General features: G+C 45.8%; 1 protein-coding gene across 6 annotated transcripts in view; it reads left to right on the forward strand.

The window, feature by feature from the left end:
* SH3KBP1 (SH3 domain containing kinase binding protein 1) overlaps positions 1 to 24,965 on the forward strand; it is a 513,036-nt gene that overhangs the window by 172,102 nt on the left and 315,969 nt on the right. For 4 of the 6 annotated variants that reach the window (XR_003942025.1, XM_030202268.1, XM_030202267.1 and 1 more), the window contains one exon: positions 23,186 to 23,309. Coding sequence is in view for 5 of the 6 variants with exons in the window: in XM_030202268.1 (XP_030058128.1) it covers positions 23,186 to 23,309 (124 nt within the window). In the remaining variant the exon portion in view is untranslated. Of the gene's footprint in view, positions 1 to 22,619; positions 22,703 to 22,945; positions 23,035 to 23,185; positions 23,310 to 24,965 lie in introns of those variants that run through there. The other 2 variants (XM_030202270.1, XM_030202271.1) reach the window with 2 other exon arrangements.

Consider the following 24,965-nt stretch of genomic DNA (forward strand, 5'->3'; position numbering starts at 1 on the left):
TGGGTGGAATAATCTACAGCTTGATTGTGTTTCTAAAGAGCTTGGGAACTGATTTGACTATTCCTTATCGTCCCTCCGGACCGGCCCAGGAAGACTGATGGGTTGCGCACACCTTCCAGCAGGTGAAGACTGAGAACATTGAAACTTGAGAGACAATAGGAATCAATGTCAGACTCACAGAAACAGAAGCCTGCGCAGCCTTGTACATGGAATGTTGCTAGTGGAATAGCAACATTCCATGTAGAATCTCCAATAGTATCTATTTTATTTTTGTTACATTTGTACCCTGCGCTTTCCCACTCATGGCAGGCTCAATGCGGCTTACATGGGGCAATGGAGAGTTAGGTGACTTGCCCAGAGTCACAAGGAGCTGCCTGTGCCTGAAGTGGGAATCGAACTCAGTTCCCCAGGACCAATGTCCACCACCCTAACCACTAGGCCACTCCTCCACTCCACTCAGTTTGTTTCACACTAATTGAGTTAGCTTGCACTAACATTTTTATGGTTCTCTAATGAATACACGTCTCTAGTCTTTTCAATTTAAAGTGTCATGTATTAAACATATATTTATTTATTTATTTATTAGGATTTATTGTAGTTAGGTGTTCTAAGTTGCTTCCATCAATCCAATGTCAAGGAAGTAACCCTACAGTCTAAAGAGTATAGTGTTCTTGGAAACGCAAATTTTTTACCTCCAACATATTTTGCAATGTAAACTAAAAGAAGCTGAAGGCGTTTGAAGTGGTAATCAAATGAATCGCACCAGTCAGTTTTCTTTGCGTCTTATGCATTCGTGTAAAGACTTATCAGTAGGGCCTGCAAATTTCCCATTAAGATTATGGACTGTTCAGTGTTTCCAAAATGGAATGTGGAGATGCTGAGTAGCTTTCAAGAGTGACTGAAAAGTTTAGCATGTATCTATCTACGGAGGAGGAGAAGATCAAGGGTTTGTAGCCGCCTACAGATTCTGAAAGTTTCCAGAGCGTTATGACTAACGATTAGTGAAGCATGTTGTGGAGATAGAAGGTAATTTGCCACGAGGAGCCTAGATTATGTTCACTTGCTGGTATTCTTTCCAAGCAATACTGTATTTAAACTGGGGGGGGGGGGGCAAATTGCCCACATATATCTCATGGAAGTGTGATCAGTGATCAAAAATCCATCTTGTAATCTGATTATTATCAGATTATTCTCGGAGTTACAATTGACCGAAATCTCACACTAGAAAGCCATGCGAAAATTACAACAAAGAAAATGTTCCATTCAATGTGGAAACTCAAAAGAGTAAAACCTTTCTTCTCAAGGGAAATATTCCGCAGCCTGGTACAATCAGTGGTGCTAAGCCACCTAGATTACTGTAATACCATCTACGCCGGCTGCAAAGAACAAATCATTAAGAAACTCCAAACTGCCCAAAACACAGCAGCCAGACTCATATATTTGGAAAAGCGAAATACGAAAGCACCAAACCCCTAAGAGAAAAACTACACTGGCTCCCACTAAAAGAACAAATTGTGTTCAAAATCTGTACCCTGGTCCATAAAATCATTCACGGTGAGGCCCCGGTATATATGTAAGACCTCATAGAGACTTACCAACCAGGAACACAAAAAGGTCAGCACACACATTCTTGAATCTCCACTACCCCAATTGCAAAGGACTTAAATATAAATCAACATATGCATCCAGCTTCTCCTACATTAGCATGCAACTATGGAATGCACTACCAAATGACATAAAAACAATGCACGACCTAACAATCTTTCGAAAATTACTAAAAACCAACCTGTTCAAAAAGACATAGCACAATGATCCATCCTAAATACCAGACAACAAAACTACTACTACTACTACTTGACATTTCTAAAGTGCTACTAGGGTTACGCAATGCTGTACAATTTAACATAGAAGGACAGTCCCTGCTCAAAGGAGCTTACAATCTAAAGGACAAATGTACAGTCAGTCAAATAGGGGCAGTCTAGATTTCCTGAAGGTATAAAGGTTAGGTGCCGAAAGCAACATTGAAGAGGTGGGCTTTGAGCAAGGATTTGAAGATGGGTAGGGAGGGGGCTTGGCGTAAGGGCTCAGGAAGTTGATTCCAAGCATAGGGTGAGGCGAGGCAGAATGAGCGGAGCCTGGAGTTGGCGGTGGTGGAGAAGGGTACTGAGAGGAGGGATTTGTCCTGTGAGCGGAGGTTACGGGCGGGAACGTAAGGGGAAATGAGGGTAGAGAGGTAATGAGGGGCTGCAGACTGAGTGCATTTGTAGGTAAGAAGGAGAAGTTTGAACTGTATGCGGTATCTGATTGGAAGCCAGTGAAGTGACCTGAGAAGAGGGGTGATATGAGTATATCAGTTCAGGCGGAATATAAGACGTGCAGCAGAGTTCTGAACAGATTGAAGGGGGGGATAGATGGCTAAGTGGGAGGCCAGTAAGGTTGCAGTAGTCAAGGCGAGAGGTAATGAGAGCGTGGACGAGAGTACGGGTGGTGTGCTCAGAGAGGAAAAGGCGAATTTTGCTGATGTTAAAGAGAAAGAAGCGACAAGTCTTAGCTATCTGCTGGATATGCAAAACCAAACTCTCTATACCTGACTGCTTCAGTCACTCTGTCACTAATGAACGTTAACGCACTACTTATTTCTCACACTGGAAACGAACTAATTATCTAACTTACTCTATAATGTACTCTATCATTTATGAACTCTAATGTAATACCACTTTGTATTTCTCATTCCGGAAATGGCGATCGCCATTACGTCATAATGTAAGCCACATTGAGCCTGCAAAAAAGTGGGAAAATGTGGGATACAAATGCAACAAATAAATAAATTATTTGGTCATAAGTGATGGATATTGTCCCCATTTTTCTTACTTTCCCTTCCCATCCACAAGCTACCAGTCATGACTCTCAAAGAGTGGCCTAGTGGTTAGGGTGGTGGACTTTGGTCCTGGGGAACTGAGTTCGATTCCCAGTTCAGGCACAGGCAGCTCCTTGTGACTCTGGGCAAGTCACTTAACCCTCCATTGCCCCAGGTACAAATAAGTACCTGTAAGCTGCATTGAGCCTGCCATGAGTGGGAAAGCGTGGGGTACAAATGTAACAACAACAAAAAAAACCATCAAACCATTTACTGAACCTGTGTCTTGCCATCCACAAGGCTGAAATACCAAGAGTGGTTTCAAGGTTTCTATGGATGCTGATGGTTTTTAGAGGGCTGTAAAATATACAAAAAAGGTAACCAAGGTTTTTGCAAAACAATGGGCAATCTCTACCAGTGCAGATTGAGACGTTCAGAGCAAAAACCAAAGCACACAATAAATGCTAAAGGCAGAGAGTAGGAATTTGGATTGGGATATAGTACTTACAGGCTGCCCCATGTTACAACAGTGACTAGGATGGAATACGGGACTGTGAAAAGGATGCACTTTGCCAATGCAGTGTTGAGATAACAGAGCTTTTAATAAGTAAAACCCAGCCAACTTCTCTGTCAAAATATCTCCAAAACGGATGGCAGATGCAGGAGATGCCTGGCTGAAAAATTTATGGGAAGTGCTCGAGAGGGACCCCCCTATTATGGCTGCAGATGGCACATAGTCAGACCTCTCAATTTTGTCTCTCAAGCCTGGCAGCAGGCACTTCTCCTGCTGAGCATGATTTGAATAATAATGCTCCTGTTCTCATTAGCCCAGATTTTTTTTATTGGCAATTGTTTCCCTAAAGCGTGTGCCAGTTCAAGGCGGTTAGCCAACAGCAACAGCACAAAAAAATTCAAAGGAACATGCTTCCTTTTCTGTTTCATTGATTTAAAAAAATGTGTATTAAAACAACACCCTCAACAATGAAAATCTAAATTATTGAGCCTTGGATACCGGGTATGCTGCTCCGTTGTATTTTGGTTGCGTTTTATGATTTCGTACATTTGTGCCCTTGATATATACCATTCTGTTTCATAACTAGTCTCCAGATTCAGGCCACATTGGACACTGTCCCCTGTGAGGAGTACGCGGGTGAGAGGGAGAGCGAGGCACCCCGGATAAGCCGGAGAGCCCTTTTCCCGAAGGGGGAAGGAAGGGTAAAGACTACAAGACCCAGCAGCCACTGGGAGACTCCCACACTAGCATTAGAGACTATCTTTCCCATCAACCCCCAGAGGCGGCTCAAGGAAGGACAGGTGAGGGGAGTTCGCAACACCTGGCACCCCAGATAAGCCGGAGAGCCCTTTTCCTGAAGGAGGGAAGGAAGAGTAAAGACTACAAGACCCAGCAGCCACTGGGAGACTCCCACACTAGCATTAGAGACTATCATTCCCATCAACCCCCAGAGGCGGCTCAAGGGAAGGACAGGCGAGGGGAGTTCGCAACACCCGGCCTAGAGAGCCAGGGGAAGGGAGGAGACTCCAGCCTAGGCTAATCAGGAGAATAAGGAACCAGGGCCGGTCTTAGGCAGAGGCGACCGAGGCGGCCGCATAGGGCCCCGCGCCTAAGGGGGCCCCGCGCGGCCCGCCTCAAGTCTGCCTCGCCTGCCCTCCATGTCCAGCGACGCGACTCTCCAGTCCTCGTTACCCTGCTCCCCCTCCCTCCAGCCGTCTGAGCCCCTCCCCCGTCTGAGCCCCCCTTGCCCGACCCGCCAAACGACCCTCGTCTACCACCCGACCCGCCGGCACCTCACCTGACCCAGCATTTTAAAAAAAGCTACAAGCGGCAGCCGGCAGTGCCTCCTCGCGTCTGTGAAAGAAGAAAAGTCGCTTCGTCCATTGGCCGGCCTTCCCTCATGTCCCGCCCTCTGATGTAACTTCCGCAAGGGCGGGACATGAGGGAAGGCCGGCCAATGGACGAAGCGACTTTTCTTCTTTCACAGACGCGAGGAGGCACTGCCGGCTGCCGCTTGTAGCTTTTTTTAAAATGCTGGGTCAGGTGAGGTGCCGCCGGCGGGTCGGGTGGTAGACGAGGGTCGTTTGGCGGGTCGGGGAGGGGGGCTCAGGTGGCTGGAGGGAGGGGGAGCAGGGGAACGAGGAGAGTCGCGTCGCTGGACATGGGTGGAGGGCAGGGGGCACAGAAGGGTCGCTGGACATGGGGGATAGCAGGGGAGGGGGTCTGGAAATAGGTGGAGGGCAGGGGGCACAGAAGGATCGCTGGACATGGGTGGATGGCAGGGGAGTGAGTTTCTGGAAATAGGTGGAGGGCAGGGGGCACAGAAGGATCGCTGGACATGGGTGGATGGCAGGGGAGTGGGTTTCTGGACATAGGTTGAGGGCAGGGGGCACAGGAGGGTCGCTGGATATGGGTGGATGGCAGGAGAGGGGGCTTCTGGACATAAGTGGAGGGCAGGGGGCACAGGAGGGTCACTGGACATGGGTGGATGGCAGGGGAGGGGGGCTTCTGGACATAGGTGGATGGCAGGGGAGGGCAGGGGGCACAGGAGGGTCACTGGACATGGGTGGATGGCAGGGGAGGGGGTTTCTGGACATAGGTTGAGGGCAGGGGCACAGGAGGGTCGCTGGACATGGGTGGATGGGCAGGGGAGGGGGGCTTCTGGACATAGGTGGATGGCAGGGGAGGGCAGAGGGGAAGGGGGGTTTGCTGGACATAGATGGATGGCAGGGGGGACAGGAGGGTCGCTGGACATGGGTGGATGGAGGAGAGAGAAGAAATGCTGGACATGGATGGAGGCGAGGGAAGAGTGAGGAAGGAGATGAGGTGAGGGAAAAGGGAGAAAAGTGCACATGGATATAGAAAATAGGCAAAAGCTGGATCCACGTTATGCCTCCTCCAGTCAATTCCACGGAGGAGGACCCAGCTTTTACTTACGGATGTAGGGCAAGAAATTAAGAAGAAAGGCGGAAAGTAAAGAAATAAATGGAAAGGAAGCCCTGGAAACGGAGTTAAGAGGACAGATAGCAGCACTATCGGATACTGAGCCAGCATGATCAGAAAAACAAAGTCACCAGACAACAAAGGTAGAAAAAACTATTTTATTCAGGATTTATTAATTGGAATATGTCAGTTTTTGGAAATGTGCATCTGTGATATTTTTCATGTACGTTTCAATTTTTGTAGTATTGCTGCATGCTGAGTCTGACTTCTTGAGGTAACTTTCCATTTCAGTATTTTGCCTTCATGTATTTTTCAGGTGTGATCAAGGAAGGTGCAGTATTCTGCTAGCGTATAGTTTGAATCCCTTTTTGTTTGTTTTTTTTCACTAGGTTGTGCACTGGTGTTTTAGAGCCAGGTGTAATTACAGTTGCCTTTCCACGCCACGCATAAGGTTGTAGCTCGTTCTGTCCTTGGAATTAGTGCTGTTTATGGTTTGTTAAGGTTATGAGTGTATTTTTGCACAAGTTTGTGTATAGTGTTTTGCAGTGGAGAGATTGTGTGTTGGCCTTACTAAGGTGGCACCAAACACCAGAAAGGGTGTAGAGCCTAAATCATGACACACTACCTCTAAAAGGGTGTTTTGTGGCTCTGCATGAGAATTGTGGTATTATGATCCCTTGCTAGCTTCATATTGTTGACGGTCTGCATTTTCCGTATGGCTGGTATATTGGTGTATAAGGTATTAATTGTGACAATTTGTTTTTACTTATTTTTTTTCTGTGTGTTGTCAGACAGTTATGGATGACAGACAGAGTCGGAGTCTTCTTGAGTCAGAGAGCTGTGGTATATATTTTAAAACAATTTTAATACCTTGGTGGTCTATATGATTTTATATTGTACATTATATTTCACACATCACTTTATTTTATTGTATATCTTTTCATTTCATTTTTATTTTATTGCATATATGGATTACAGAGTAATAGGGGAATTTGAAAGTACTGAATCTTTTCTTAATATTTTTCCTTTATTCTCCTTTGTTATGAGAATTGGAACTGCTAATTGTAGTGGACTTGAACTGAATAATTTCTGGGGAGGGGAGGTTTCATGATAGCATTGTGCTTATTATTTCAATCAGTTTTTTGTACAAGTTTAGCTTCATTTGTCTTTATTTGAAATTTCATAAATAAAAAATGTTCTGAAAATGGAATAATCTTATCAATGGGGTGGAGGTAGGGGCGGGGCTACATTGGGGGCGGGACTACGGTGGGGCGGGGCTAGGATGGGGCCCCACCAAATTGGTCTGCATAGGGCCCCGCACTTGCTAAGACCGGCCCTGTAAGGAACAGCCATGAGAGAGAGGGTTAGAGGAACCCATGGAGTGGCGAGAGGAGAGGAGGAGCCCATGGACGTCTCTGCTCTTGCTAAAACCACAGGGAGAGACTTTTAAAGGCAGGTAAAAGTCTGGTTTGGGAGGGTACTGAGAGAGGGAAGGAAGTGGTTAACCTGTAGGAAGGGTTGGGGGAGCACGTGTTCCAGCCGGAGGCCATGGGGCAGGCTCCTGCATACTTCAGACTGGTGACGTGGGGGGTTGAGCCGGAAGGAGTACAATATATTTTCTTTACCTTGTGGATAATATATCTTGTTTACTTCATGGACTACGATGTATTTCCTTTACCCTGTGGATAATATATCTTCCTTACTTTATGGATTACAAGACATTTCCACTACCTTAGCCGGGTGGAGTCCAATATTTTCTTTACCCGGTGGCTTATAAGGAGTAGCGGCTCTTGGGGGGGGGGGGGGGGCGCTGCCATTAGAGAGAGACAAGAAGACTATACAAGACCGGACCCCCCCAGCACCAATCCACTCTGTAGAATTACACCCCCAAATTCTGTATATGATGCCTTAAGTTGTGTGTGCTATTTTGGCCACATGGCCAAATTGTGTGCACTCTTATCAGTGGCTTATTTCAGTCAAATTTATATAAGGTACCCTTGGTGTATACAGTATATAATTCTTAGGTACCCAGCTAAAACTCCATTAGATCAATTCTTCAATCAGAGAGTTTCACATATATATTCTTCAAATCCACACCTTTCACTTTTACATTTACTTTCTTTAACTTTCTATGTAGTGACCTCAGCGGTGTTCATCGCCAATAAAAGATTTTTTGGCAATGTAAACAGCAACCACCCTCTTCATCGGGTTCACTTAATTGTATTTCTCCATTTTTTTCTAAGAAAAGTTTTTAATATATATATTAATTAACTTATCTTTTAGATCTTTTTTTTTTTCGATCAGACCCAAGAAAGTAGCACATATGAGTTTATCTTGTTGGGCAGACTGGATATACCGTACAGGTCTTTATCTGCAGTCATCTACTATGTTACTATGTCTTTTATTTTATTACAGCATAAAATCATTCACAAAAAGAGGGGTTTTTTTTTTGGGGGGGGGGAAGGGGAGTGAGAAAACAAGGAAAGGGTACTACTGAGCCATTAGGCTAACAAAATGGAGTTTGCAGCCTAGTGGTTAGAGCAGCAGGCTGAGAACCAGAGAGGCCAGGGTTCAAGTCCTACTGATGCTCCCATGGGATATATCCCTTAGGAAATCTTTAGGGAAAAATAATACCTTTAGCTATATCCTATATATCAAATGAATATATGCTCCCTGTGATCTTCAACAAGCCACTAATCCATATATACTCTTTCCTTGTTTTTTCACCACCCACCCCCCCATACTATTTTTTTGTGAATGATTTTATGTTGTCATAAAATTTTTAAAAAAGCCACAGGAGGCAGATAGGCACCAGATCTCAATGGGTGGTGTGCTTGTGAGTAAGGGATAAGTGATTTGTTGAAGACCAGGGAGCATATATTCATTTGATATATAGGATATCTAATGATATTATTTTCCCCCAAGGATTTCCTACACTACAGTACTTTCTGTAGCTAATGAGTTTAGAAGTTAGTTTCAGACTATTTCAAATGTATTCCAGAATGGCTAAAGGAAATTTAGTGTCCTTATTACCAGTTGGAAAATGGCTTCCAGACATATTAAATGAAGAGATCTCAGTGGAAAACTCTAATGAAGTGAAATGTGCTCGTACTGCCACTGTGGTTTTCTGGAAGCACATGACACTACTTATTTCCCTAGGAAATAGCAGCAGGTGGGACCTGTGAGCCTGGAGTGATGGTCCTGTTTCATGCGCGTTTCTTGATCTGCCAGTTCAGGCTGCAGCAGCCTTTCCTGATGTTGCTATATAACATTACTAATTATTTCTGTAGCGCTACTAGATGTACGCAGCACTGTACACACTATATGCAGGTACTTTCTCTGTCCCTAGATGGCTTTTGTACCTGTATCAAGAAGGGAAACGGTTTGCTTAAAGCTGTTCCAGAATATTCATTGTAAAAATGTCTACAAATGCCCAGTAGATGGCTTCGTACAGACATGCAGCATAAATCCTATACGAGATTTCAGGTCTAGAAAAAAAAAGCAATAAAACTATCTTGCAGACCATATAAATACATCCTACTGATATTAGGTTTTACATTTTTTATTTTGGATCCTAAAGTACTGGTAAGTGTAATTTAAGTTTACTAGTACTTTAGATCCAGGACAGATATATATGTACCTAAAATTGTTCTCTATTATACATGATCTTACTTCTCCAAATTCTACCTCTTCAGGTTCACACTGTCGAATTGCTAGGGACCTTTCACTCCTCTTTCTTGGTAAGGTCTCAACTCTTCAACTCATTTTGTCTCTGATGGTGAATTTAAGACAGCAATTCTCTCAAAACCTCTTGATCTGACTTCCCCCAATGTTTAGTCATCCTCCTCAGGGACTTCTCTTAACTTGCACTGCTGGGATTCCCTTCACCCTGCCCAGTTTGACTACCTTATCTAAGACTGTGACAGCTTCTTGGCCAACCACCTGTGCCCTTGACCCCGTTCCTTTATGATGGCTTTCTCTTTCACTTATATACACTGTCAGCTAGCACATTTGCTTATTTCCGATCTGAGGAAGAAGGGCAACCTTCGAAAGCTAATCAAGAAATGTATTAAGTTATGTCCAATAAAAAAGGTATCATCTTATTTTCTTTTCCATGTTTTATTTTGTTTGATTTCTATAGATTCTACATGGAATGTTGCTATTCCACTAGCAACATTCCATGTAGAAGTCGGCCCTTGTAGATCAGCAATGTGGCCGCGCAGGCTTCTGCTTCTGTGAGTCTGACGTCCTGCACGTATGTGCAGGACGTCAGACTCACAGAAACAGAAGCCTGCGCAGCCTTCTACATGGAATGTTGCTAGTGGAATAGCAACATTCCATGTAGAATCTCCAATAGTAGCAACATTCCATGTAGAATCTCCAATAGTATCTATTTTACTGTCATAGTAATGCTTGAATGTTTTCACTTATATACACTGTCAGCTAGCACATTTGCTTATTTCCGATCTGAGGAAGAAGGGCAACCTTCGAAAGCTAATCAAGAAATGTATTAAGTTATGTCCAATAAAAAAGGTATCATCTTATTTTCTTTTCCATGTTTTATTTTGTTTGATTTCTATAGATTCTACATGGAATGTTGCTATTCCACTAGCAACATTCCATGTAGAAGTCGGCCCTTGTAGATCAGCAATGTGGCCGCGCAGGCTTCTGCTTCTGTGAGTCTGACGTCCTGCACGTATGTGCAGGACGTCAGACTCACAGAAACAGAAGCCTGCGCAGCCTTCTACATGGAATGTTGCTAGTGGAATAGCAACATTCCATGTAGAATCTCCAATAGTAGCAACATTCCATGTAGAATCTCCAATAGTATCTATTTTACTGTCATAGTAATGCTTGAATGTTTTCACTTATATACACTGTCAGCTAGCACATTTGCTTATTTCCGATCTGAGGAAGAAGGGCAACCTTCGAAAGCTAATCAAGAAATGTATTAAGTTATGTCCAATAAAAAAGGTATCATCTTATTTTCTTTTCCATGTTTTATTTTGTTTGATTTCTATTGATAACCTTAAGAGTGGACTAACACAGCTACCACACTCCTCTTCCACACCATGAACTTCTTTCCTTGTTATTGCTTATAACAGTAGTTCCCAAACTTTTTCGGTCCACAGCACCCTTACTGTCTGAGTAATTTTTTGCGGCACCCCCCCCCCCAACCCGGCCACATAAGTCTCCACACACCCCTGGGCCACATAGGTCTCTGTACACCCACCCCCCACCCCACGGCCACATAGGTCTCCGCACCCCACCCCCCCAGCCACATAGGTCTCCATTCACCCCCGGGCCACATAGGTCTCCGCACCCCCCTCCCGGCCACATAGGTCTCTCTTTCCCTGCAGTCCCCTCCTCTCACTCCAGCACACCTCTCCTCCCTGAATGTTCAGCACATCAGGAGTAGCCTCGTGGTTAGGGTGGTGGACTTTGGTCCTGGGGAACTGAGGAACTGAGTTCGATTCCCACTTCAGGCACAGGCAGCTCCTTGTGACTGGGCAAGTCCTCCATTGCCCCATGTAAGCCGCATTGAGCCTGCCATGAGTGGGAAAGCGCGGGGTACAAATGTAACAAAAAAAAAAATTCCCTGCAGACCCCCTCCTTCTAGAAAAGTCCAGCACACCTGTCCCTTCCCTGCAGCCACCTCCTCCCATAAGTCCACCACACCTCTCCATTCCTTGCAACCTCCCTTCTCCCATAAGTCCAGCACTCATCTTCCTTCTCTGCAGCCCCCCTCCTCCCATAAGTCCAGCACACATCTCCCTTTCCTGCAGCCCCCCTCCTCCCATAAGTCCAGCACACATCTCCCTTCCCAGCCCCTCTCCTCCCATAAGTCCAGCACACATCTCCCTTCCCTGCAGCCCCTCTCCTCCCATAAGTCCAGCACACATCTCCCTTTCCTGCAGCCCCCCTCCTCCCATAAGTCCAGCACACATCTCCCTTCCCTGCAGCCCCTCTCCTCCCATAAGTCCAGCACACATCTCCCTTCCCTGCAGCCCCTCTCCTCCCATAAGTCCAGCACACATCTCCCTTCCCTGCAGCCCCCCTCCTCTCCTCCCATAAGTCCAGCACCTATCTCCCATAAGTCCAGCACACATCTCCCTTCCCCAAATCCAGCATTGCTTGCTGCCTTCCTTCCTGCAGGTCCAGGATCCACTGCTGCTCCCTTCTTCTTCCCCTGCCGCCACTGCAGTGCTTGCATCTTACATGTATTTTCAGGCTGTCCGTGGTTCACACAAGCACTCTGGGGACTTCTCTCTGCCGCGTCCAGCCCTCTGTGTTGCAACTTCCTGTTGTGAGGGCTGGGCGCTGCAGAGGGAAGTCCCCGCAGCACCTGCGCGAATTGTGGATGGCTCGAAAATGTAAGCTGCAAGCACTGCCGCTGCAGTGGGGAAGAAGGAGGAAGCAGCAGATTCCGGACCTGCGGGAGAGGAAAGTAGGGAGCGATGCTGGATTGTGGGTGGCGGGAGGGAGGACAGTATTTGCCATGGCACCCCTAAGAGTTCTCTGCTGCGCACCAGGGTGGCACGGTGTGCAGTTTGGGAACTGCTAATGTATAGTCAGAAACAGCCTTCTAAAGGGCCCTGTACCACCCTTCTGGAAGTATGTAATTATTTGTCCTATTCTCAAGAAACCATCTCTGTACATTTGTTTGTTCCAATTATTGCCCAATTTCTAATCTTTGTTATTTCTGTAAGGTTACAGAACAGCTTGTGTTTTCAACAACTCACTGATTTTGCTGACAAATGTCATCTATTATATCCCCTCCAATCGAGGATTCGTAATGGCCGCAGTTGCAAAACTATTTTAACTTGCCTTACTGAACGATTTACGGTCAACTATTGATCAGGGTGATATTTCCATTATCCAACCACTTTTAGATAAACAACCACAAGAAACATTTCTATAGGCTTTCGTTATCTCCAGGTTAAATTATTATAATACCGTGTACTCAGGACTGCCAGCAACCTCCTTACATCTACAGACCGTACAAAATACAGCCTTGCGAGCTCTCACCCATTCCAAATGATACGATCATATAACCCCACTCTTCATCCTTTATCATTGGCTTCCAATAGCTTTCTACGTTCTGTTTAAGTCCATTATTCTTACATTCAGGGCCTTTTACACTAGGATTCCTTCCTATTTGGCAGCCCTCACAGTATCCTATACTCCACCAAGACTTCTCCGATCTTTGAATAATCACCGGTTGTGTTTCCCTTCTCCTAGGGATGCCTTACTCGATTCAGCAAGAAACACTGTATTATTTTTGTTTAGCTTATTAGAGTTGTCACAGACCAAGAAAGGGATCTAGGTGTCGTCGTTGATGATACGTTGAAACCTTCTTCTCAGTGTGCTGCTGAAGCTAAGAAAGCAAATAGAATGTTAGGTATTATTAGGAAAGGAATAGAAAACAAAAATGAGGATTTTATAATGCCTTTGTATCGCTCCATGGTGCGACCATACCTCGAATATTGTGTTCAATTCTGGTCGCCGCATCTCAAAAAAGATATAGTGGAATTAGAAAAGGTGCAGCGAAGAGCAACGAAAATGATGTGGAGGGGCATAATCGAAAGGGACGCCAAGTTTTGCTGAGGACATCCTCGCAAAATGTCCCGGTGGAGGGGCGGGGAAACCCGTATTATCGAAACAAGATGGACGTCCATCTTTCGTTTCAATAATACCTTCGGGGATGCCCAAATCTTGACATTTAGGTTGTCCTTAAAGATGGTTGTCCCTCCCCTTACTCCCCCAGTGGTCACTAACCCCTTCCCACCCTCAAAAAACATCTCAGCACACATGGTAAGGGAGTTATGTACCTGGGATCAATTTGTGACGTCCACAGCAGTGCCCCCCTAGGGTGCCCGGTTGGTGTCCTGGCATGTGAGGGGGACCAGTGCACTACGAATGCTGGCTCCTCCCATGACCAAATGGCTTGGATTTGGCCGGTTTTGAGATGGCCGCCCTTATTTTCCATTATTGGCGAAAACCAATGGCGGCCATCTCTAAGGGCGGCCCAAATGTTGAGATTTGGCCGTCCCCGACCATATTATTGAAATGAAAGATGGCTGCCCATCTTGTTTCGATAATACTGTCGGGGCCGTCCTTAGAGATGGGCGCCCCCCGTTCGATTATGCCCCTCCACGGCTCTTCAGCTTAGAGAAAAGGCGGCTATGATAGAGATCTGTAAAATAATGATTGGAGTTGAACGGGTGGACGTGAAGCGTCTGTTTACGCTTTCCAAAAATACTAGGACTAGGGGGCATGCGATGAAGGTACAGAGTAGTAAATTTAAAACAAATCAGAGAAAATGTTCCTTCACTCAACGTGTAATTAAACTCTGGAATTCGTTGCCAGAGAATGTGGTAAAGGCAGTTAGCTTAGCAGAGTTTTAAAAAGGTTTGGACGGCTTCCTAAAAGAAAAGTCCATAGACCGTTATTAAATTGGACTTGGGGAAATATTTCTGGTATAAATAGCATAAAATGTTTTGTACTTTTTGGGGGATCTTGCCAGGTATTTGTGACCTGGATTGGCCACTGTTGGAAACAGGATGCTGGGCTTGATGGACCTTTGGTCTGTCCCAGTATGGCAATACTTATGTACTTATGTCCTATCCTAAATTTCACTCAGCTCTTAACTCATTTTTCCAGAAGTCAGTAGGAGATGCTGAAGTGATTGTCAGCGGGGTGGTCTGGGTTCACTGACTCACTTTTTAAGGTAAAATAACTGTCTCATGACTTTGTGTGTGTGTGAATGCTTCTTTCCTATTTTATTTTGGCGTACCTTTCTACATTTTAATATGTAATGGTTTTAACTTATAGATTGTAAACTATCCTCTGATGCCAACAGGAAGGGCAGAGTATAGTAAGTCAAAATAAACCATATATAGAAGTATAAAATGATAAATTTATCATATAATGTTTTTATTTTAAAGCTGGAGTCAGTCTACATTTTCACTGACTCCGACTCCATCCAGAATTGCTTCGGACTTTGACTCCATGATTATGACCATGACTTCACAGCCCTGCTTGTTATATAGCTCTGCATTAGGGAGACAATCTGGTACAGTCCTGATTTTATCCCAGCGCATGCATGGATTTGCTGTTTTGGCTTCCACAACTTGACAAGACTTCATCTCAATGCATGCATTAGGACAAATCCTGCACCAGTTCACCCTGGGCGTTTTACCTTGAGCTGTTAAGCTGGTATGTCCTGCTTACTGAGCAGCGAGTTCATACTTTTCAATTCTGTGCCCATTTCCTGAGCATCATTCCCACAGGGTATAGTACAAACTGACAAGAAGGGTTATTTTGAGATCACTTTTACTCATGAATTGGAGAGCTGATGTTGACACAGACTGAGTTTGTGGCTTGTGAACGGAAATAGCATCACTGGGCAAGACTTTCCCTTTTGCAGATTTCAAGTGACACTTAAGTGTTGCTAAGGCAAAAACATCAAATTTGTTGATTACTGCTGAAATACATTATTAGGGCAGATTTTAGAAGTAGCTGGATGAATTCAGAGTCTCTGTGCACTTTTATATGTGGACTTGCATGTTTTCTGAAGGGGAAGGTGTGAGCATATCTTTGAAAATTCCCCTGAGGAGAGGGGAATGCCAGTTGTGACTAGCTCCAACAGCAGTAGCGATAGTGATCTTGGTGGAAGCGCTCTGTATTACTTGTTTCTATTGACCGACATACCACCGTGTAGGCGATGGATGTGATGTCAGCTTTCAACGCAAGGAAGTATATAAGAGCTAAAGAGCCTTGAGGCATAACAGCCATAGGGGTGTGCCCAAAGAGACATACCTACCCCTTGGAGAGCCCCTTTCAAGCACCAGTGGAGAAGTATTAGAACTTTAAGTGTTGACTCTCACTGTCGATGATCTGTGTGTATTGAATGATTGAGTTCTTGGGGGAATGAACAAGTGTAAGATTAAGACCAAATCCATTTCTATAACTGTGTCTACTCCAGCTCTCAAGGGCACTGTGGATAAAGACGTAGATTTTGTAATTGCACCTGTCCCGATTACAGCAGGGTTACCATTTGAAGGAGTATCTTTAAGCTCAGCTGAGTTGACTCGCTTTTGCAACTAGTTACTGCCAATAGACATCCGCAACAGATTTCTGAAAATGTAGGAGCCAGTTATAGTTGTTAGTGCCTTGAGTGGGCCTAAAGAAGAACCTTTTTTGTTCTTGGAGCCTTTGTTAATGGATATTGGACCTCCCCAGGATGTGTCCCTCAAGGATGTCTGGACTATAATTTCTCAAATTGAGGGGGAGATCAAGAATACTGTCTCCTACTTATCTCAAATATAGTCTCAGAATTGAATGCTATAGATGTTAAGGTTATTGCGTTGGAGAATCAAATTTCTTCATATGATTCTAAAATGTCTTCATCACAAATGACTAGTGCTTCAGCAATTATACAGTCTTCTTGTACACTGTAAAGGATGATAGAAAATGCATTGAGAATTTTCCTCTTACTACTTATCACCAGAGATAATGTTAAAAAAGATACTTGAGAGGTATTATCGGTACCTAATTCAGAGGATATTTTGTTTTCTAATTAGTTTGTGAGGGTAAAAAGGCAGGCAAGATGGATTCCGTAGTTTCTCCTGTTACCAGTCTGTTATTTTTTTCTTCTTAGAGATTCTTTGGATAATATACCATCTAGGTTGACTCTTCTTGTTACCTTGAAGATGTGGATAGATTGTGCTGGAAACTTATTTTAGGAAAAAGGATTTGGCATTTTGTGATCAGAAGATTCCCGTTCCATTCCACTCATTATCTTCTAGACCTCTATCATATCTCCCCTCAACCGCCTTTTCTCCAAGCTGAAGAGCCCCAGCCTCTTCAGCCTATCCTGATAGGGAAGCCGTCCCATCCCCTGTATCATCTTTGTCACCCTTCTCTGTCCTTCTAATCCCATTGCTGCTTCTTGTGATATTAGGCAAGTCACTTGACCCTCCATTGTCTCAGGTGTGAACTTAAAAGTGCTGGAAAGCTATGAGCCCAAATGCTCAAAAGTCTAGGGAGCAAAATTCCTGATCTAGAAGCCCTGATGGTGGAAATGGACTCGGGTATTGCCGTAGCTAACTACAATTTATTTAGAAAGGTTAGAGAAGTCAGAAAAAGTGGAAGAGTGGCTCTTAAAAATCAGTATAAAAGTGACTAATGCAGGGAATGTTGGGAAGAGGTTAGGCATAGTATGCTACATTACTATGTCAACAGAATACACAATAAAACATCAATATATATAAATGGCGAGTGTCGTACTCACTCGCAAATGCGCAGTAGAGACCCTCTCTGCCCCGCCCCCGTGTCAATACGTGATGACGGGGGCGGAACAGAGAGGGTCTTTACTGCACATTTGCGAGGGACACCGCCGTCGCTAACGCTTCCCCCACCCGGAGTCGCCGCCGCCACCCACCTTCCACCCGGTCGGGCCCTCGCTCCGCTATTGAAACAGCGAGGGCACGCAGCACACAGCTCTGCTGAGCTGCCGTCGTCGGCCTTCCTTCTTCTTCTCTGCCTGTGTCCCGCCCTCGATGACGTTACGTCACATGAGGGCGGGACACAGACAGAGAAGAAGAAGGCCGCCACGGCAGCTCAGCAGTAGAGCTGTGTGCTGCGTGCCCTCGCTGTTTCAATAGCGGAGCGAAGGCCCGACCGGGTGGAAGGTGGGTGGCGACGGCTCTGGGGGGGGGGAGCAACTCGGAGGGGGAGCGGCAGCGGCGAACTCGGCGGCGGGGTGGGGGGGCCTTTCAACCCCCCCCCTTCCTATACTAGCCCGTTTTTAAGGGCTCAACGGCTAGTTTTAATAGACAGCAGAGGGTTAAGCAAAGATGGAACGTATAGAGTAACAGGAGTAAGAAAATAAGGGACTAATTTAAAGAAAGTTATAAATGAGATCAGAAAAGTGCTTGAGCATTATCTTAGCTAGGGTAGGAGTGGATAAACATGTTTTGCTATGGTTTGTGCAGCTGTTGTCATTCCTTGTGTGTGTGACTAGCAAGTTAGTTACTTCTTCCAGGTGTGAAATTTAAGACTCATAAGAAAATTTTTTGAATTTGAACAGTTTAGATTAGTTGCACAGGCGCTGCTTTTGTCCAAGTTGGATTGCTGCAACTTTATCTGTTGGGTGCCCCTAAATAAGTTATCCAGCGAATGCAAACGATTCAGAATACTGCAATAAAATTATTTCTTTACAGAAGCAAGAGAACATCTCTTTATACCTCTTTGAAAGAGAAGATGGCATTTTCATCCTCACAGGTGTAGTCTACTGACAATCTCCAAGTCAAGGACTTTGGTCCTGGGGAACTGAGGATCTGAGTTCAATTCCCACCTCAGGCACAGGCAGCTCCTTGTGACTCTGGGCAAGTCACTTAACCCTCTATTGTCCCTTGTAAGCCGCATTGAGCCTGCCATGAGTGGGAAAGCGCAGGGTACAAATGCAACAAAAATAAAATAGATACTATTGGAGATTCTACATGGAATGTTGCTACTATTGGAGATTCTACATGGAATGTTGCTACTATTGGGGATTCTACATGGAATGTTGCTATTCTACTAGCAACATTCCATGTAGAAGCCTGCGCAGCCTTCTACATGGAATGTTGCTAGTGGAATACCAACATTCCATTTAGAATCTCCAATAGTATCTATTTTATTTTTGTTACATTTGTACCCTGCGCTTTCCCACTCATGGCAGGCTCAATGCGGCTTACATGGGGCAATGGAGGGTTAAGTGACTTGCCCAGAGTCACAAGGAGCTGCCTGTGCTGGGAATCGAACTCAGTTCCTCAGTTCCCCAGGACCAAAGTCCACCACCCTAACCATGTGGCCGCGCAGGCTTCTGCTTCTGTGAGTCTGACGCCTGCGCGGCCACATTGGTGATCTGCAAGGGCCGACTTCTACATGGAATGTTGCTAGTGGAATAGCAACATTCCATGTAGAATCTCAAATAGTAGCAACAGTGGAGGAGTGGCCTAGTGGTTAGGGTGGTGGACTTTGGTCCTGGGGAACTGAGTTCGATTCCCACTTCAGGCACAGGCAGCTCCTTGTGACTCTGGGCAAGTCACTTAACCCTCCATTGCCCCATGTAAGCCGCATTGAGCCTGCCATGAGTGGGAAAGCGCGGGGTACAAATGTAACAAAACAAAAAAAAAAGTAGAACTAAACAGGGATTTGATCAGTAATATCTTAAAAGTAGGAATGAAGAGAGAGGCGATATAATACTGGGTGACTTGAATCTACCAGATGTGGATTGGAGTGTACTATCTGCAAATATAGAGAGGAGAAGTAGAAAGATTGCGGATGCGTGAAAGTTGAATCTGTGGGGGAATAATGAGGTAGGGGAAACAAATACACCTCCCCCCTCGTCCTGAGGTCTCGCTCTCCACTAGTAAGAAGGAAACTGAGATAACAATTCTGTGCAGGGGGGGTTTGTTATGAAAAGAAAGAGAAAAGAACAAATGGCAAACTTTCGACAGTAACATAAAACAGTGTTTGTCTGTAATGATTCAGGTGCAGAGATATTGTCCCACAGCAGCTAAATTCTGAGCTATAATTGAAACATCAGGACCAAAGTATCAGTCAGCCCCCCCCCCACCCCGCGTTTTACAACTAAAGCACGTTGGCTATCTAACCCCTTATTTCTAGGAATTAACAATAAGCTGCTATCCAGCCTTTTATTGGCTGGTGAAACACCCTCTCCCAATCCAGGCTTCACAGGAACTGGAGTGTCCCTGCTCAAACCAGGGGCGTATCTGGAATCCGGCGGTAGGGGGGGCCAGAGCCAGAGAGGGGGGGGCACATTTTTGCCTCCTTCCCCCCCCCCCCCCGCCGTCAACCCTCCCCCGCTGCTTACTTTTGCTGCGACGTCAGACTCCGAACTGGATTCAACGAATCAGCACTGCAGCGTTACTTCCTTGCAGCATGGCCACGGAGGAAGACGAAATTTGAAGACTGCGGGTCGGACCTCGGCTGGCGGGGGTTGGGGCCCCCCGCCAGCAAAAGTAAGCAGCGGGGGAGGGTTGACGGCGGGGAGGGGGGCCAGGGCCCCTGTGGCCCCATGCAGATACGCCCCTGGCTCAAACTACAAGCTGCCTTGAACCTTAGACAGCGAGTCATGTCTGTGCAACTGGCAGCTTGGCCACCGTGGTGAACAGTGTTGCAGAAGAAATGCCACAGTCTGTAATTCTTTGAGGTGCTACCTTGAAGAGGGGGGCACTGTGTTAGTAAGCTCTCAGACTCATACCTGTGAAGTAAAATACCAAAGCCTGGCTGCAGGGACAAAACACAAAACAGAACTAAAGTGCCAACAAAAAACAATTGCAGAACTTCCTGTCTCCCTCTCTGAGAGCAGCTTCAGCCCTCTATATTTAGACCAGGGGCAAAGCTAGGTGGGGCCACGGGGTCATGGGCCCCCACAGATTTAGCCCTGGCCTCCCTCTACTTTTGACCCCCCCCCCCCTCGCCGCCGACCCTCCCCCACCACTTTCCATCCCCCCTTCCGCCGCCGCCACTACCGCAGGATGTCAGGAGTCAGGACTAACAGAAACAGATCAGCGAAGGCGCCGGAGACAGATGCTGAAGAAGACTTCGGCTGGCGGGGGTTGGGGACCCCCACCAGCAAAGGTACCAGGCAGCAGCAGCAGCGGCGAGGGAGGGTCGGCGGCGGGAGGAGGGATCGAAAGTGGTGGGGGAGGGTTGGTGGCGGGAGGGGGGATCGAAAGTGGTGGGGGAGGGTCGGTGACGGGAAGGGGGGGTCGGCAGTGGTGGGGTGGCCAAAAGTGGCGGGGGAGGCGGCTGGGGGAGGCGGGCTAAACTGTGTCCCCCCTACCTCGGGCTGTGTACCCCCCTCCCGCCAAGGTCTGGCTATGCCCCTGATTTAGACTGTAGAAAACAGACGCCAGTGTATGCTTCGCATTCATGTTTTACCAGGCGCATGCGCACAAGAGCCGAGCTTACCACGGAACTCCTCTGCGCATGCAGCAAGCACAATCCTCCCGCTGAATTCCCTAATGATCAACGCTATGAGCGTACCTATATTTGCATCTCAGCAGTGAGCATTAGGTTGTTGTTTTTCTCCACTGTTACAGTGGTATTTTTACGGCGCAATTTGGAATACTGTTGGAGTTTTGAGCATCAGGGTCTAAATTGGCATTAAGCAGAGGACCCTAGCAGGTTAGTAGGGGATCAGGGCTGGTCAAACCCAGTAAGCGGGGTAAGCACCGCAGGGGGGCGCCTGCCTTCAAGGGTGCCGCTGCGCCACCATACCATGCCGCCCTTGGGGGTTTAAATCTTTTATTTACCTCCGTCCCAGCATCCACGTCATTTCAAAGCCCTGCCCGTCTCTAGCCTTTCCTCCCTTCGTGAGTTCGTTCCTGCAGAGTCCCGCCTTCTGACGTCATTTCCTCGAGGGCGGGACTCTGCGGGAACGAACTCACGAAGGAAGGGAAGGCTAGAGACAGGCAGGGCTTTGAAATGACGCGGATGCTGGGACGGAGGTAAATTAAAAAAGACTTAAACCCCGCAGGGTGGCAAGAAGAAAAAGGGGGATGTTGGGGGGAGAAGAGGGCGGGCAGGTGGCCATAAATGGGAGGGGGATGGGGGCAAAGGAGAATCACTGGACAGGGGCAGGGTGGGAGAAGAGAGAAAGGAGATGGGAGGGGGGCGCCAACTGATAGTCTGCAGGGGGGCGCCAGAGACCCTAGGACCGGCCCTATAGGGGATAGTGAGACGAGCGAGGTAATCGGAGACACCTATCCTTAAAGTCTTAAATGTCAATAGTGCGATTTTGTAAGGATATGAAATGAATGAGTCCCTTCCTTGTTCCTCAGAGAATCCTTTATGCCTGTCTCATGTTTTCTTGAATTCAGATGCCATTCTCATCACCTTCATTGGGAGACTGTTCCATGCATCCTTAGATTATTCCTTAGTCCAGTGGTTCTCAGCCCAGTCCACTGGGCACATCCAGCCAATCAGGTTTTCAGGATATCCGCAGTGAATATGCATGAGAGAGATTTGAATGCACTGCCTCCTTTTGTTTGGAAATCTGTCTCATGCATATTCATTGTGGATATCCTGAAAACCCGACTGGCTTGGGTGTACCCTGAAGATTAGGTGGAGAGCTTCTGCCTTTATTCTATCTCTTTTCACCCTCATCCCAATAACCCTTATTCAGAGCCTCCTTTCCGCCTCTGATGCATTTATGCTTTGGATATATAAATGCGACCCTGATTATAATATTCAGAAAACGTTCAGTGGCAGGCAGCAGCAGTTCCCAGTCTGTGCATAGTAATTAGCATGGCTTCCTCTATTAAAGTGAGAGCATTCTTTGACAAATTTGCCTTGTGTGCTACATCTTTTGATGAAAGATATAAAAACAGTTGCTGAGTATTTATAATTTAGCTGTGTTTCCTGGTTCACTGAAATGGGAGAATTTATAACAGAAAATATGAATAACAGAGTGAAGTAGTTATGTGGCTCTTGTTAACATTTGCTTTAATAACATATGGCTGTACACACACACACACACAATCTCTCTAATGATGGAAAATATGAAAACCTCCCTTTTGGCTCTGTTTAAAAAAAAAAAAATCTGTAGAGAGAACAGTGCTTTGGGTTATTTTTTTTCCTTTTGATATTACTTTTATTTTGCAATTTGCTGACTGAGGGGAGGGGCTGAGTGAAAGGAATTTTTATTGCAGCCCACCACTTGCATCAGTGAACTCGGTTTGGTCTTCTTGTGTCTTAGCGCCTACCCAGAGGTTTTGGCGAAGGTCTGGCGTTTGTCTGCAGATTCTCAGACACAGAGAGGTGAACTTGGGGAACGAAACTGAAGGAGGAAAGCAGAGAGTAACTCTATGGTAACAATCACAATATATAATACTTGTCCAGAAAAATTGGATGATTAGGAATGCAATAAGCTGCAAACTTTTTTTTAATTATTTTTCTTATAATAAATAGCGCTTATTTTGCATTTCTCATCTTACTGTAGAAGGAGGGTGATGGTAACTGTGTAGAGAAATATGAGATCTTTAGTCTTGTGACTTCTGGGCTGGACCTTTTGCAGTTTGTGCTGCTTTTTAATGGCTCAGCAGTAGAGCTTTGACTGGGGTTCCTTCTTCAGATGTCAGAGGTATCTCTCAACTCTCTCTCGTTCTGCAGATCAGTCCAGCTACTAGGACTTTGACTTTGAGTAAGATTCTTGCCATGTCCTTATATGCATCTGAGTAATTCAGCATGCATCTTCTATTTATTTTTGTTTTAGTCCAGGGAATGGGAACTTTGATTCCAGAGGACCATCTCAAACATTGACCTCTCTCTCTCTCTCTCTCTTTTCCATACAGGAATTGAAGAGGGATGTGAAGAAAGAAAGCCCTTTGATTAAACCTCCGGAAAAGCCTCTCAGTGAGGTGTCCAATGGAAGCCCTATGCTGTCAACTGAGGCGGTTCTCAGATCCTCTCAGAAAGGTAGGCATGCCATGGAGGCTTGTGAGCATTAAAACTTGGTTTCCTTGTGCGTGTGACTTTTTTTTCCCCCTCTTTTCTTTTCACACTACAATTCAGATGTAAATGATGTTTCAAATAATGGATTTCCCTTCAATTGCAGCTGTCATGTACAGCTGAGCAAAAAAAAAAAAAAAAAAGCAGCTAGTGCACTAGTTATGGAAAGTCTAATTTAGGTTTATTTTTGGTCATTTTACTATTGTTAACAAAATTGTAAGTTTTATGTTAAACTGTTCCTTGGATGAATCTTTTTATAAAAGCAGTTAATAAAACCCAATCAAACATATAAACGGCGAGTGACTGAACTCACTCGCAAATGCGCAGTAGACACTTCCCTCTCTGTCCCGCCCCCATGTCAATACGTTATGACGGGGGCGGGACAGAGAGGGAAACTGCGCTCCCCCCCCCCCCCCCCCCCCCGAGGTCGCGGCAGCCACCCCTCCACCCGGCCCGGGCCCTCTGATCGCAATTAATTCAACTTACATCGCCGCAACACGCAGATCAGCTGAGCTCTGGTCAGCCTTCCTTCCCTGCCTGTGTTCCGCCCTCGCCGACGGTACGTCACATGAGGGGGGACACAGGCAGAGAAGGAAGGCCAGGGCGACGGGAACTCAGCTGATCTGCGTGCTGCGGCGATGTAAGTTGAATTAATAGCGAACAGAAGGCCTGGGCCGGGTGGAGGGATGGCGACGGCGGCGGCAACGACTCCGGGGGGGGGGGGGGTAATGGTAGCGGCGACCTCGGGGGGGGGAGGGGGCAGCGGCGACCTCGGGGGGGGGGGGGCTTGGAAAACCCCCATTCCAATAGTAGCCCGTTTTAACGGGCTCAACGGCTAGTAAATAAATAATGTACCTCTTTTAGTAAGTTACAAACCCCATCTATCTTTCTCTAGACATCTAGGTGTGTTAGTGTATTATGATTCGCCCAGTAGGTTGTTGTCGTTTCTGTGGTATATTCTTTTCCACCAGTGGAAAAGGATAGTTAGAACAAGATTTCTTTGATCTTAACAAAAATCTTAGGGCGGGACAGACAGAGGTCCTACCAATGGTTACTCTTTTATGGTTGGCACCTGGGATATTTCCTTAGAAGTGCAAACTGGAATAAGTGGGAAGAAAGGGTGAACCAACTGGTGGTTATCTACCATCATCAATTTATTTATTTAAAAATGTATAGGCCGCTCAATCTGCCATTGTACAATATAACAAACATAGATTAATTCATAACCGGGTTAAATCAACTTAAAACAAATAAAAATAACATGCTAATTATACATGAACAACAAACATAAACAAAAATTAAGTCTCATTGTATAACTACATTTGTACTTGTAACATCACCTGTTCCATATTTAGATTGGTAAAATACTCTTAAGCCCACTCTCCCCGTCACAATTAACTTTGCTATTGTGTTTATATGCCTAAACTGGGAAAGCGCGGGATACAAATGTAATAAATAAATAAAATAAATAAATAAACTATCCAGGCCCATTATATTAATGTTCTGCATGAGAATTAATACAAAACTGAGTGTTGCAGAAGCAGAGTTGTGTCATTTATGAAGACCTCTTCGAGTCTAGAGGATGGCCAAAGCCAAATGTGTGGCCGAAATCTGCTTCTCGGT

This window comes from Microcaecilia unicolor, chromosome 4 (assembly GCF_901765095.1).
Source record: "Microcaecilia unicolor chromosome 4, aMicUni1.1, whole genome shotgun sequence".
Classification (NCBI taxonomy): domain Eukaryota; kingdom Metazoa; phylum Chordata; class Amphibia; order Gymnophiona; family Siphonopidae; genus Microcaecilia; species Microcaecilia unicolor.